The sequence below is a fragment of the Brachyhypopomus gauderio genome, chromosome 2 (assembly GCF_052324685.1).
Source record: "Brachyhypopomus gauderio isolate BG-103 chromosome 2, BGAUD_0.2, whole genome shotgun sequence".
NCBI classification, from domain to species: domain Eukaryota; kingdom Metazoa; phylum Chordata; class Actinopteri; order Gymnotiformes; family Hypopomidae; genus Brachyhypopomus; species Brachyhypopomus gauderio.
In genome coordinates this window covers 14,808,410-14,822,860 of record NC_135212.1, presented here as the reverse complement: position 1 = coordinate 14,822,860, position 14,451 = coordinate 14,808,410, and the positions used below count along the sequence as shown (strand labels likewise).

Below are 14,451 nucleotides of genomic sequence, written 5' to 3'. Positions count from 1 at the left end.
GCTTCATGTTTCTGGGAAGGTCCCATTTAAATGAAGAAGAGACTCCGTAGGGTTGTGGTCCAGTCTGCATCTGTCTCGGCTAGTGGATCCCAGTTATTACTACATAGCTTAATTGGTCGATTGAGTAACTAATCGCAATTCATTTCCATACAGTGCTGGTTAGTTGGATAACTTATTTTTTTGGTAAAGGAAATGATGATTTGAAAACTGTATTTAGTGAGTTTGTCTGTATTAAATGTTTAAAGGCCTGAATCCATCCATCCATCTCTGTATGGGGTCATGCTTCATTCTGTTGTTCATTAGGAGGGTGTGAGTAGCTATGAGTAATGACCGGTTATCCTCTAAGTGAATAATGAGTTTATAATGTATGATGAGGAAACCTGCTATGTTAGGTGCGTGCACGTGTGTGTGTATGTGTGTGTCTGCCAGTGTGAGAAAATGTGAATGTGTATGATTGTGTGTGTCTTAGACACATATGGGTGTGTGCGAGTGTGTATTTGCATAAACATATTTGGTTTTCAAGTCATGGTCTTAGTGAAGTGAATGGCCTTTCAGTGTTGGGGTCACTGGGGTCATTGGGGTCACTGGGGTAACAGAGGTGTGAATGGTTTGGTCTGCAGTAATGCAGTTTGACCAAACTGCTCAGACAAGTGATACATGCAATATATTTTTGACAGATTCACTATGCGCCATTTAGTGAAGTTTGTGAATATGAATTATTATTTATTATATGCATTATTTTCTAGGGATTGCTATGCCACACCCACTTTTGTTCCAGTCAAAGAGATGCAGAAAATACATAAAAGAAAACAGGCAAGTCAGGACTAACTGTTACCATGGTTAACACTGTCACCATGGTGAAGGAGTTCATGGCATTAATGCAGCATGCTAATTTTTGTTCTTAACAAATTAACACTTCAGGTTTTCACTGGGGGTGGGGTTTACTGCAAAGTCAATATTTATTAACAGCATTTTCGTATTATTTATTTGCACGTTGGGAATGTAATGTAGTCCAAAGGTGAGTGAAGTTTTAAAAGTTCAATTTCATATATTCAAATATTAGATGAGCGTTTATGAAGAGATCTGTTTGAATGGCACAGAGCTGATTTACTGTTGAACACTGCAGGAGATGCTAATAAACACCCAGAATTTGCACATTCCCAAGTGACAGACAAATTTGATCTATGAAGTGTAGCTCTATCTGAACTGCATACTGTTGTCCTAGGCCAAAGTTACAGTTTAAATGAACACATCTGGTCTATAAAGTTGGGCTCTGTGTGAAATGCACCGGTGTAACTGAAGAGCTGTGGTGGCAGCCCAGCAGGAAGCCCCGCCCCTTACAGCCGTGTCATCTCTGTTGGGTCGACACAGCAACCAGAGGAACAGAGGTCTGTCCTTAGCTGAACTACTGCAAACTCAAGCGAGTATGCGCACGCGCACACACACACGCGCACACACACACACTCAAGTCTTGGCATTCCATCTGCTCCCATGATAACACTCTCTTTCACATACACACAGACAGCTATGCAGCTGTTTATTAAGAACAACCTACACACTATTCCCATGCACACAGAGAGAAGCACGAGTTCCAGAGAAAGACGAGAGAGAGAGAGAGAGAGAGAGAAAGAGAGGAAGAGAGAGAGAAAGAGAGGGAGAGAGAGAGAAAGAAAAAAGGAGAGAGAGATTGAGAAAGGGAGAGAGCAAGAGATGAGTATGATCAGAACCAGCTGCCTGCTATTTGAAACAAAAATGTGTGTGTGTGTGTGCGTGTCCTGCTGAGTGGAGTTAAATGCTGAATGCTGCTTATAGTGCTTGGCTGAGCTTTCTCTGCAAACATATTAGTGTTTAAAAAGTAGAGCATATTCAAACACACACACACACACACGCACGCACGCACGTATATCACACATATACACGGTTCACTCCTACTCTGTGTATTATGACATTAACACACACACCCTCCAAGACACCTGGCCTCCACATAATTGCCGTATTGTATGACTGTGTATCGAGAGCTGCTGTTAAACAGAGCAAGTGACTATGAGAGGGAGGGGTGTGTGTGTGTGTGTGTGGCAAGGGGTGTTAATGAAAACCAAACTGTAATCTTCAAGCCGAGTTACATTAACAGTGTCCCCAGTGTCAAGTCCCCGTGGCAATCTGTGAAGTCGAATGTGGGCTGTGTGGAGCCAGTCCAACAGGGTCCCACCAGTACAACAGGGTCCAGTACAATAGGGTCCCACCAGTACAACAGGGTCCCGTGAAGAGTCGGACCCTCCTGTACAAACGCATCACTGTTACAAAGCAGGTGAAACGTGGGAAAAGATGATAAACAAAACTGCAACAACCTCTACCTGAAGCTCAGTGAAAAGCTCAGAGAAATCTAGAGTGCACACACATTAAACATTTACATGTGCATGCACACCCACACCATAATTATGAGTCACAGCCATCTTGTTATAGCTGACTGCCAAGTCGTCAGTACGAAGATTTTAGGAAGAGTTTGTTCTAGAGCAACTCGAACTCCTCTGCCCACCACGAGCCTGATACAGTAGCACCACCACTGAGTGTGGGAGAGTCACGCAGACACGCTGGCTAAGGGAAGGACACGTAAACACAGCCATGTGTGAGTTTGAGGCGAGAAGAGGAACAGGGACACAGCCTGGGGTAACAGGGACAGGGTCTGGGTAACTGGAATTGGAACAGGGCTCGGGGTAACTGGGACAGTGTGTGGGGTGGGGGGACAGGGCCCAGGGAGGGTCATGGTTCAGATCTTCTCACTGAGCTGTGTACTGGGACACATGTACTCCTGGAGCCTTACACTACATTCTCTAGAGGGATCTGGAATGTGTTTATCCTTCCACAGGCTAAGCAGAAGTGAGGAACACACTTTACTGAGATTTAACAGAAGTAGAGAGATGAGCGCACTTTGAGATTTAACAGAAGTAGAGAGATGAGCGCACTTTGAGATTTAACAGAAGTAGAGAGATGAGCGCACTTTGAGATTTAACAGAAGTAGAGAGATGAGCGCACTTTGAGATTTAATGTTCATATCAAATTCTGCATCCCTGTAGACCGGTCACGGTTTCATCAGACTGGAGCACTCAATCCTGACCTTTCTGATGGAGCACTCAACCCTGACCTTTCTGATGGGGCACTGAACCCTGACCTTTTTTGATGGGGCACTGAACCCTGACCTTTTTTGATGGGGCACTCACCCCTAACCTTTCTGATGGAGCACCTGACCTTTCTGATGGGGCACTCAACCCTGACCGTTCTGATGGGGCACTCATCCTGACCGTTCTGATGGAGCACTCAACCCTAACCTTTCTGATGGGGCACTCAACCCTAACCGTTCTGATGGGGCACTCAACCCTGACCTTTTTTGATGGGGCACTCACCCCTAACCTTTCTGATGGAGCACTCAATCCTGACCTTTCTGATGGGGCACTCAACCCTGACCTTTTTTGATGGGGCACTCACCCCTAACCTTTCTGATGGAGCACTCAATCCTGACCTTTCTGATGGGGCACTCAACCCTGACCTTCCTGATGGGGCACTCAACCCTGACATTTCTGATGGGGCACTCAACCCTGACCATTCTGATGGGGCACTCAACCCTGACCTTTCTGATGGGGCACTCAACCCTGACCTTTCTGATGGGGCACTCAACCCTGACCATTCTGATGGGGCACTCAACCCTGACCTTTCTGATGGGGCACTCAACCCTGACCTTTCTGATGGGGCACTCAACCCTGACCGTTCTGATGGGGCACTCAACCCTGACCTTTCTGATGGAGCACTCAACCCTAACCTTCCTGCACACACACAAGCATACCAGATCACAACCCCCCCCCCCCTCCAATTTTTTTTTCCTCTATGAAATTTACTGCCATGGAATCTCTGCTGCATTTTCCAAACTCTCTCTGGAATCCAAACGTCATTTTTAAGATCTCCTGTAACTGGGGGGGGAGGGGGGGGGGGGGATGAAGACAGCAGAACTAAACTGGGCTGTTAGAAGCATGCATAGACACACTGACACAAAATGTGTATGTGGGTCAGTGGCTACCAGGTGCACAGGGGTGTGTGTATGTTGTGTCCCTGTTTGGCTCATCCAACTGAACAATCGCTTGGCAAGCACAGGGAGTTAGGGGAGGTGTTCTCACACACACACAAACACACACTCAGAAAGAAAGAGAGAGAGAGAGAGAGAGAAAGAGTTTTGTGTATGTAGTCATAGGAGATATCTAGATATCTACAGTTGCTTTTCAACGCTGAAGTGTGTTTTGTGTGTGTTTCTGGCAACCATTAAGGTTCTGACTGCAGAGAGAGACTGCTACACTCTGTGAGAAGCCGTTTGTCCTCAATCGCCTGAGCACATCTCCTCGTGTGAAGAGGCTCCTGTCTGCAGGTTTATCAATCTCATCTCTTCCATGATCTTTCAACACATTTCTGTTCTGTTCCGACACGTCACAGTTTTGCTTCTTTTGCTGCAACACTCCACACAACACACAAAGAATTTGTGGTACTCTTGAATGAATTCGGTGGTGAGGAGAAGCTCGTGAGGCACGTGAGGCACCACACGCCGTCCCCTTCAGCGAAGATGTCCTGTTGCTCATGGGCTCCTCACCAAGCTCTTCAGGACCTCGGGTGTGCGAGAACCAAAACAAACAGCACAAAGGCCTCCGGGTGCAACACGCTCAGACAGCCTGTGTGTAAGGCCGCACAGACATTACAGAGGAAACAAATCACAAAGGAGAATTAACGGTTTCAGCAGTAAAGCAAATATGTTTATTAAGCACTTTATTATACGTTGGGGGAAAACTGCTTAATATAATACATGACAAAAAAATCAAAATGCGAGGTTTAAATGTACATGGTGAGCTATCTACAGTCAAACCTCTCTCTGTCCTTGAAGCCCCCAAGGGTGAGATCCTCCAGCCACAGGACAGGCATGGTGGAGAACCTCTCAACAGATGGCTCGGCATTTCTGAATACTGTCCAGAAGTCATTAGCAAAGTCGTCCTGCCCCCAGTCTCACTCACTCGGCCTTTCACAACCAAGGTTTGCAGTAGTTGTGCAAGGTCCGTTTGATTTGTGCAGTCTGTTTTTCCCCAGTTTTCTCTCATTTTCTCTCATTGCTTTTACCATTTGGAGCTTCCTGCCATCAGCACCACCCAGATGACTACATCCTCTCTTCTCCTAGCAGGACCAGATGTCTCCAATCCCACGACAGCCTTCCATGACAACCCCACCCCCACCGTCCTGATGGGGGTCCTTTCTACCCTTGCTGAGGGTTTCAACTTTGGCATGACACGTATACATTTTAGACTTTGCCCTGAAACAAAAATATGCGTACTGATGTGTACAGTAAGAGGTTATAGGTGGAGGACTTTGACCTCACCATGTCAGTTCAGTCTTTAATGCTATATGCAAATGCACAGGCAGAGGTGTGAGCCTCAGACAGTGGGACACAGACACACAGGGCTGGGGTTTGGGACACAGATGAATCCTGGACTGGACAGGAAACTCCCTGTAATTCAAATCAAGACCAGACCTCATCTCCATCTTTATAAAATGACTCAGTCAGTACAGCGTTGCGTTAGTGATGCACATTTTGGGTACATGGTCACTGAGAACTTATCTGCCTTTAGCACCAAACTCCTAATGCTACACCATCAGATGTTTAAATACTTTGTAAATAATTCAATACAACAATAAATGTATATTGAAAACAACATGCACACACGCGCACACACACGCACACACACACACAAAGAACCCAGCAAAACTTAAAAAAAGGGTCCCACAGGGACTAAATAAAAATGTGGTGAAAGTAGCCCTTCCTCACACAGGGCCCAATAACACATGATATAAAGTTAAAGTAAGACTGTCATAAGATGTAGGCAAGAAAAGTGAAAAATTGTAATTGCAGGCAAAAACTGTTCACTGCACCATGGTAGAGCGTGAAGCATAACTCAACATCTTTCTCCACAATAAATACGGTTGATTACACTGAAGAGGACTAAGGTGAGGATACGCGTACTGATCCTGGGTGTTATTTGTACTGTTAGATCTTCTTGCTACAGAATTTCTGCAGATTTTCCCCCCAGAGATAACTGATAACGTATTTCTTGACCTTGACGGGTATGCTGCTGTTCTTTTTAGACATTTCACTTAGGTAGAAAAATAACCACAAGCGCCAAAATCCACCAGAAACATGAAATGCATATTTCTGCTGAACAGTTACTATGATTAAAATAAAAACAAGCTCCAGAGAGAGAGAGAGAGAGAGAGAGAGAGAGAGAGAGAGAGAAACAAAAAAAAATTAACAAAGTGATTTGCATTTCTTTCTCTTTTCAAAATAAAAGTGCATTAAATATAAAATATCAGTACATTAATTCAAATGGAGGGAGTGAGGGAGTAGAGGCTTTATCGGTAGGCACATTAAACTCAGCTCGGGTTGGCCGTCTGCTGCCATCAACACTCTTTCCTTGGGCTCTCACTCTCACTCTTTCCTTGGGATGTCACTCTGTTCACCCTCTTGTTTGTTATTTTGTCTGAAGATGGAGGAGTGTCCCACTGAGGGTGGTGGTGCGACAGCGTCTGTGGTATATGCATCATGCTCAGACTGCAGGACTTAATCTAAAACCATTTCCTGCATAGAGGTTTAACTGTACTCATGTTGTGTTTGTCTTCATTCACCTGTATTTGTATTTGATCCTAGATCAAGCACTCCTGCTCTGAAAGGCTTTATGCACAACTCCAGTTCTGCCCTGCAGATGAAAACAGTTGCTTTGGCACATTCTCCATTAAGTGTGGATGATGGATTCAGTTCAAGATGCCTAAAACAACCAACAAAATGATTTGGGTTAGTATTTGGTTGGAAAATGTTTTCCTGGCCTGATGTCTGCGTTTTTACCAGAAATACATGAATAATTCTATTACAGTCAGTTTAATGACAGCATAATAGACTACGGTAATAGAACATTTATGAAACTAAAGACCAAATAGCCACTAAGTGTAACATTTACCATGGCTTAGAGCCAAATGATGTCAGAACACCAAACCTAAAGAGCAAAATTACAGCTTTATGTACAGACCTTAACATATTTCAGAGCTGCACTATAATCTCAAATCACAGTGTGGACACTGATCACAAATCTACATGTAGCTGTACATCAAGTCCCCATGTCAACTTACATTCAAGTAGTCATAAATAAAACAGGATTTCAGTCAAGTTCTTTCATCCACTTACCGGTTATAATGGCGTCTCTTTTTTGTAGTTAAATCCAGGATCTGATCCTTCAATCTGCAGCTTCAGAGCTTGTTTAAGGGTTAATTCAGTCTCCCCTATAGGGAAGCTGTCGAGAACATCCTGGTGAGCCCTGTTGTGCGTGGATCTGGAGACAGAGACCCTCCCTAAAAACACCTGGTTGCCCTGCAGGTGGTAGTTGGGGTTGGTCATGATCCCGTTCCTCTTTTTCTCGGCACAACTTTGCTGTTGGATGTGAAATGGCTCTTGGGGCTGGCAGGAGTCCAGAGGGCTGGAGCCCCCCAACACTACCTTGCAGTGAGGATCCTTCACTGCAATATTGGATACTGGCTTGTTGAGAGCGATCCTTTTATCAAACTGAGTCATCTCATATTCCAGGACCTGCCCCTGTGGAGGAGCACTGCTGTTCTTTGATTTCTTCTTGTCTCCTGCACCCTCCTTTCTCGAGCAACTGTTTGACCCATTCCCACTCTTTCCTCCTTTGGTGGACTTCAGACCTGGTTTCATTTGACTCCAGTCAAGCTCACTGACAGGAGACCCAGGCAGTGGGCCAGTCGACTTGGTTGTTGATGTTGGGGAAACTACAGACTGCCTACTGCGACTGCGAGGGAGAGAATGCTGCTGAATCTGTTCTGTGAAGCTAAGTCCATGGAAACTGTCTATAGGCACCGTCTGGGCTGTCGACGTTGACGAAGTGGTCCTCAGTGATGAGTTCTTTGAGCTTTTGAGGGAGTTGTTGGAGAGGGAGGATTTCTGTCTGTCCACAGTGGAGTCTGGGGATTCTGAAGGGGAACTGAAAGCATGAACCGGTCCGTTCGACAAGCCTCGGCCTGCTGACTGAACGTCTCCAGCTCCAGTACTGCCAGAACTGCTGGACTTGATCGTGAGCGACTGCACCTTTCCTGTGACGGCCAGTGGTGTCTTTTGCTCCATGGTATGAACAGGTGAGGGATTGCAGCCGTTGAGACTTGTGGCCCCATATTTCTCCAGGAGTTTGATGATAATCGAGTGCCCTCCTTTAGCTGCCACCCTCATGGCAGTGCGGCCAAACTGATCTGCGTGGTTCGGATCTGCACCGTGTTCTAGAAGAATCCGGACCACGTCCATGTGTCCCTCCTGTGCTGCAATGCCCAGCGCTGTGGCACCCTGGTTGCACGTGTGGTCAACATGAGTACCGTTGTCAATTAAAAACTGGACGACTTTGGTGTGACCTTGCCACGCAGCAGACTGAAGAGCAGACCGCTTCTCGTTGTCACAAGAGTTGACATCCGCATGGTAGCTGATCAGCAATCTCATCATTTCCACGTGACCTTGCCAACACGACACGTGGAGGGCCGTTCTGCCCTCAGTATCGCTCGCCTCCACGTTGGCGCCGTTCTCCAAGAAATACTCTGCCATAGCAAGCTGATTCTCAAGAGCCAGTATGTACAAGGTTGGCCGACCGTCTGCATCTTTGTAGTCTACGTCAGCTCCGTGGCTCAGCAAAAGCTCAACGATGTCTCTGTGCCCTTCCAGGGCTGCCACCCTAAGAGAGTTTCTCCCATCATACCCTCTCTGATCAATGCAAGACTTATTCTCAAGGAGAATATGTACGCAATCGTAATGACCCTCTTGTGCAGCCAAAATCAATGGTATACGGCCATCGTTATCCACCTCAGAGCACCGAGCGCCTTGCTCAATGAGAGCATCACAGACCTGCCGATGTCCTTCAAACGCAGCCATATGTAAAGGAGTCCAGCCTGCATCGTCTCGGTGGTTCTCATCGAGGCCTCTGTCCAGCAGAGTTCGCACCACCTCTACGTTGCCCTGGGCGGATGCAATGCTGAGCACTGTTCTTCCTTCACTATCAATACTGTCCACGGCAGCACCCCAGAAAAGCAATGTATTGACCACAGAAGCATGTCCCATGGAAGCAGCAGCCAGCAGGGGAGTTCGTCCGTTATTGTCCGTGTGGTCAACATCTGCTCCTCCTTCCAGAAGGAGGTCCACAACATCTACATGTCCTTCATAGGCAGCAACCAGAAGAGGAGTCATGCAGTCCTTGTCGCAGTGATCCACTTCCGCTCCGCGGTCGATGAGGAGGCTGACCACCGACGCGTGACCTTTACTCGCGGGCACACACAGAGCTGCGACAGACAGAGCTGTGCGTCCATCCACGTCCTCGTGGTTGACCTCGGCTCCGTGATCCAGCAGGTGCTCGACTATCTCTCTGTGGCCCATGTAGGCAGCGGCAATAAGAGCAGTTCTCCCTTCATTGTCTGCCTTGTTGACCTCTGCTCCATGCTGGAGGAGGTTAAGGACTATGTCCTCGTGACCTCCCCATGCTGCCGCTCGAAGAGCAGTCCTGCTGTCTGCATCTGCGCAGTCGACCTTTGCCCCTGCGTAAAGGAGTGCCGAGACGACCTCAGAGTGGCCGCCCCAAGCTGCAGATCTGAGCGCCGTCCATCCGTCGTGATCCGTGTGGTTGATGTTAGCGTCGCAGCCAATCAGGCAGTTGACAACCTTGGTGTGGCCCTGCCTGGCAGCAAGTGTGAGGGGGGTCTGTCCATGGCTGTCTTCCAGCTCCATGTTGGCTCCTCTGGAGATGAGCAGGTTCACTACGTCCAGATTGCCACTGTACGCAGCATTGGCCAGCAGGGTTCGTCCGTTGGAGTCGCTCTGGTTGACAGAAGCCCCATTGTCAAGCAGGGTGCGGATAGAGTCCTCTCGCTCCAGGGCCTGCTGTACGATGCATGAAGCGTGGTCATCCTCATTGTTGATGTGAGCCCCTGCTTTGACTAGCAGCTGTAAGACTTCCTGCTCTTTTGGGATTGATGTGGAAAGAGAGTCTTTTGCAGGTGTGCCATTCCACACCATCCACAGAGCCAGGTTAAAGGGTTCGATCTGAAGGTTGGAGTTGACCAAGTGAAGGGCAAACTCCTGCACCTCCAGAGGTTTGAGCTGCTTGGCTCTACAGGTGTAGCTCATGGCCATCATGCGGTGACCCTCAGCAGCGTTGCAGAGGTATTTCTGAGTGCAATGCTTAACATCCAGAAGCCATTCAGCAAAACTGTAGTGAAAAAGGATCTTAGTACCTCCAAGTCCATCAACCAGTAACTTTGAGAGGATGTCCATCTTCTTCTGAAACTCCTCTAAGGTCAGGGTCATGTTCTTAGTCCAGACAGCATGGTACAACTCCTTCACTGTCAGAGGTCTACAGGCTGCCAGAATGACGTTAAGGATGGGCTGCACTTTTGCAAACTGCTTCCTGACAAACAGTCTCTGACACAGCCACAGGTAGAGTCCATTTAAAGTCCCGGGGATGTCCCGGATCTCACGGAGCATGATGAAGTTCTCCACCACCCCATCAAGGACGCGTTCCAAGTATAGGAAGCAGCCGCTGCTCTTGATGTGTAGCTGGTTCAGCATCTCGGCCGTCTCCTTGGTGAGGTGTTGCCGTAGTGCCTCCTCCTGGTCCAGCCTGTGAAGGATGTACTGCTGAACATCTTTAACGATGTATGCTTTGCGAAGATCATCCAGACTGATTTTGCGAAAGCCTGTAAGAACAGGAAACAATGCCATTAATTTGGGCTGTCGTTTGTAAAACAGTAGATTAGCTCTAAAAATCCCACATCCCACAAAGTACCACATGTTTGAGTACGTAATCATATGTGTGAACAATAACAACGCAATAAGGTAATAAAGACCAAATCATCTTTAAAATAATTTGGTGTACAACTGCTCCAGATGTTCTCAAAAGCAGAACACTTTAGGGCAGCAGAAGACAGATGCACTAGCCGCTTACGCAGGACCAGTGGAGCCACTCGGGCAGGTGCCACGCTCCTGCACACTACAAAAACAATGTTCCAGTTACCCACAAAGGATGAAAGGTCCATTTCTATAGCAACAAAGACTGGAATGTCTTTGCTGGTTATATAAAGTAAACAACTAAATAACCATAACGGTTCCTGGACCTGACCCATGGAAATATAAACAGGTTTCTCATGTCTGATGCCCTCAGATTCACTCCATACGTATACCACTCTAAAGCTCACGACATGCGCGGAGCATTAGTTAGAGGTGTTTGTGCCAGTGAAACCTCCACGCCAAAGCAGTTTGTTTCTAGATAAGCGCAAATTCCTCACTTTTATCTCTGGCACGGCTGAAGGGAGAGTATTTCCCCTGATGTGTGCACATCTCAGCACATCGAGAGACTGAAGGGCCTCAGAGGCATGTAAGCACCAATTTATTTACTGTTCCCACAAATTTATTTACGGTTCCCATGCACTAGCACAGAGCGGAAAATCCTCCTCTGATCACTCCTGCAATACTCTTCACATTTCTCTTTCCACGCTGGGAAATTTTAGTCAATTTAACTTCCTTTTTTTTTAAAAAAGGACCCAAAAACAACAGTCCCTGAATTCCCCATTTGTGTCTGTAAGAAAACCCCATTCCCCAATCAGAATGGGTCCATTTCATGTTATTAACCTAAATTATAAAATGAGCATTTGAAATGATCTGGGTAATTCTGGCATTAAACTGTATTTGTTACACTTGGAAGTCAAACAATATATTGCAGACCTTGATGTAAAAATGGCACACCTGCAAAGAGTGCAGAGTTCAGGTAAAGCAGTCGTGGATGTTTACTGTACACGGGGAAATCCACCGTGCAGATGACACTGCTCTTAAAATTCTCCATCCATTTTTTAAACCTAATTTCTCTTTTTAATAAACGTATTATGTATCTGAATTCAGATGGACACATCATGCTCCTTGTTGCCAGAGTGCATCTACCAGTACGTGTTTTCACCATTGTAGGGGTAGTTTCCACAATGCGCCCTATGAGACTGCATTCATTCCCAGTGCAACTGACCTGGCCCTCCACCACACGCACAGCTGCAAACCACACCATCCAGGAAATCCAGGAATCTTTTCTCTCTCTTCCAGCAGGCTTGTTTGTACCTCATCCCTGTCTGTTCAGGGAGTTTGCCTGAATGTTTGTTCCACCATTAGTTATAAGGTTCATGGAGTTTAACAGAGAATAAACAAGTGGCCTTCTAGCAATTGGAAATATCTTCAAATGCATTTCAGGGTGAAATAGAAATGTTGCTACGTTTCTTTAAAAACAGCATTCTTCTCACTGAGGACACAAAAATGGCAACGTTTATTTTATATCTTTATGAACACTATGGAGAATGAAATTCCAGCATCCTTCAAATGGTTGTGTCAAACCACCAGGCACACTGTGAGGTTCAGAGCCAGGTAAGGACAAAGGAGAGAAAAAACAAAGACACGAGAAAAAGGAATAAGTAGAAGGGTTGGTTTGGAAAAAGCCTTACTAAAGCCAGGAGTGGGCAGAGTGGTTGTGGCCTACAGAGAAGAGAAGGCTTCTGACCTACAGTTTCCATCTGAGTCACCCACTGTGCCACATTACATCATGAAGTAAAGGGAGGGCTTGGTGCACACTCACATTTGACACGCCCACCTTGACACAAGCCACGCCCACCTTGACACAGGACACTCCCACCGTTCCAGAGGAACAATAATTGCCATTCAGTGGCTCACCGTCAGTCCTTTCCTGTGTACTTTTACCCTCAAACACAGACTACAGCTGACGAATGCCGCGCATGTACGTTCTGTACCTGTATAAAATAACTAGAGTAAATGGTTTCCTGAAGGTAGATGCTTCGTTTAACACCTACACTTACTACTCCAGAATACCGCAGCTAAAGTAACACCAAGTAATACTCTCTTCGCTTCTGCTGCCATGGTGACGGTGGACAGGTGGAGCCAGGTAATCAGCCTAACCTGTTGCTGCCGTGGTGACGGTGGACAGGGATGGGTGCTCGGTCACACCTGAGACACCTGAGACTGAGGCTAATGGATATGAAGCCGTACGCTACATAGACCTACATAGACCTCCTCAACCTTCACGCTGAGTAGTGAATCAGAAAACAGCCTACATACAGGAAGTGTGTGTGTGTGTGTGTGTGTGTGTGTGTATGGGATGTGTATGGTTTGTGTGTATGTAACTCCATCACAGTGAGAGTGCCACAATTGGCTGCATCAATATATCAAACAGCACGTTCCCCTTATCTTGCCATCTCATGCCACACGATCCAGAGTGGAAAACAAAACATTATTTCATCTCTGTTCTCTTCTCCTCTCCTGTCTTCTCCTCTTCTGTCTCCTCTCTTCTCCTGACTGAACTTACACACCACAGAAGATAATCATCGCTAGCTCTGGAAAACTCAGATCAAGAGGAGATGTCCACAGAGCTGGCAAGTTTAGCAGATGTGCTGCTGCTTCTGGAAGCCTGGTGGGTCTGATCTGGAATTGTGGTGACATTCTTGAGAACGTGAAAGGAAACTAATGCAGAAAATGGAAAAATACCTGATGGGCTAGGGCACAGGGCTAGGGTACAGGGCTAGGGCACAGGGCTAGGGCACAAGCAAACGTCACACGCAATGTTACAGCTCATACGCTGATGTGCACAGATGAAGTTAGCCTTCTCCCTGACCTTGGTCAGTGGTCAGCGTCTAATCCCAGAACTGCCAAAGACCCAACTGTCTTAAATTAGAAACACCTACCTGAGCTGCTAAATTTGTACCACTGCAACATCTACAGCCACGATGGCAACATCCACACTGTACTAACAGGGTCTCGTTCGTTCAGTCAGCAGTAGAGGAGACCAACTCCTGCAACAATAAACATTTTCATATTTTTGGGAAACACAAATGAATGTGGTTACGGGGGCGTGCTTCGATACTGTAGGTACAGAATGAAAGCGCGTTTGAACTTCAGCCCAGGCCCAGAGAGGTTTCTTAGTGTGCTCAACAGGTGCTGCCGTGGGCCCCGTGGTTACAGCAGGGCTCCGGCGTTAGCGCTCACACACTCAGGTGTTTGGCTGCAGCTGGACAGTGAGGAGAGAGGAGTGTTTTAATCATCTCACACAAAGAGGCCATTGCAGTCAACAGGCAGCAATCATGTTGGAACTTGTTGTCATCTGATAGAGAGAGACTTCCTTTGTGTTTGCAGAGTTTTAAATTTCATATCTAACACAGAGAAAAAAGAAATGAGAGAGAGAGAGAGAGAGAGAGAGAGAGAGAGAGAGAGAGAGAGAGAGAGAGACCCTTTGTCCTTGTATAACATTACAATTTAGCTTGTTTTTTTGTTCATGTTGCTGATGCAAGCTT

The 14,451-nt window shown here is 46.6% G+C and overlaps 1 protein-coding gene across 2 annotated transcripts in view; it reads right to left on the bottom strand.

The window, feature by feature from the left end:
* Window positions 1-4,768: 4,768 nt before the first annotated feature.
* ankrd50 (ankyrin repeat domain 50) overlaps window positions 4,769-14,451 on the bottom strand; it is a 29,574-nt gene continuing 19,891 nt past the window's right edge. For both annotated transcript variants that reach the window (XM_076988129.1, XM_076988138.1), the window contains exons 4-5: window positions 7,259-10,812; window positions 4,769-6,845 (exon numbers count right to left, since the gene is read on the bottom strand). In XM_076988129.1, coding sequence (XP_076844244.1) covers window positions 7,262-10,812 — 3,551 coding nt within the window. In that variant the 3' untranslated portion in view covers window positions 4,769-6,845; window positions 7,259-7,261. The remainder of the gene's footprint in view (window positions 6,846-7,258; window positions 10,813-14,451) is intronic.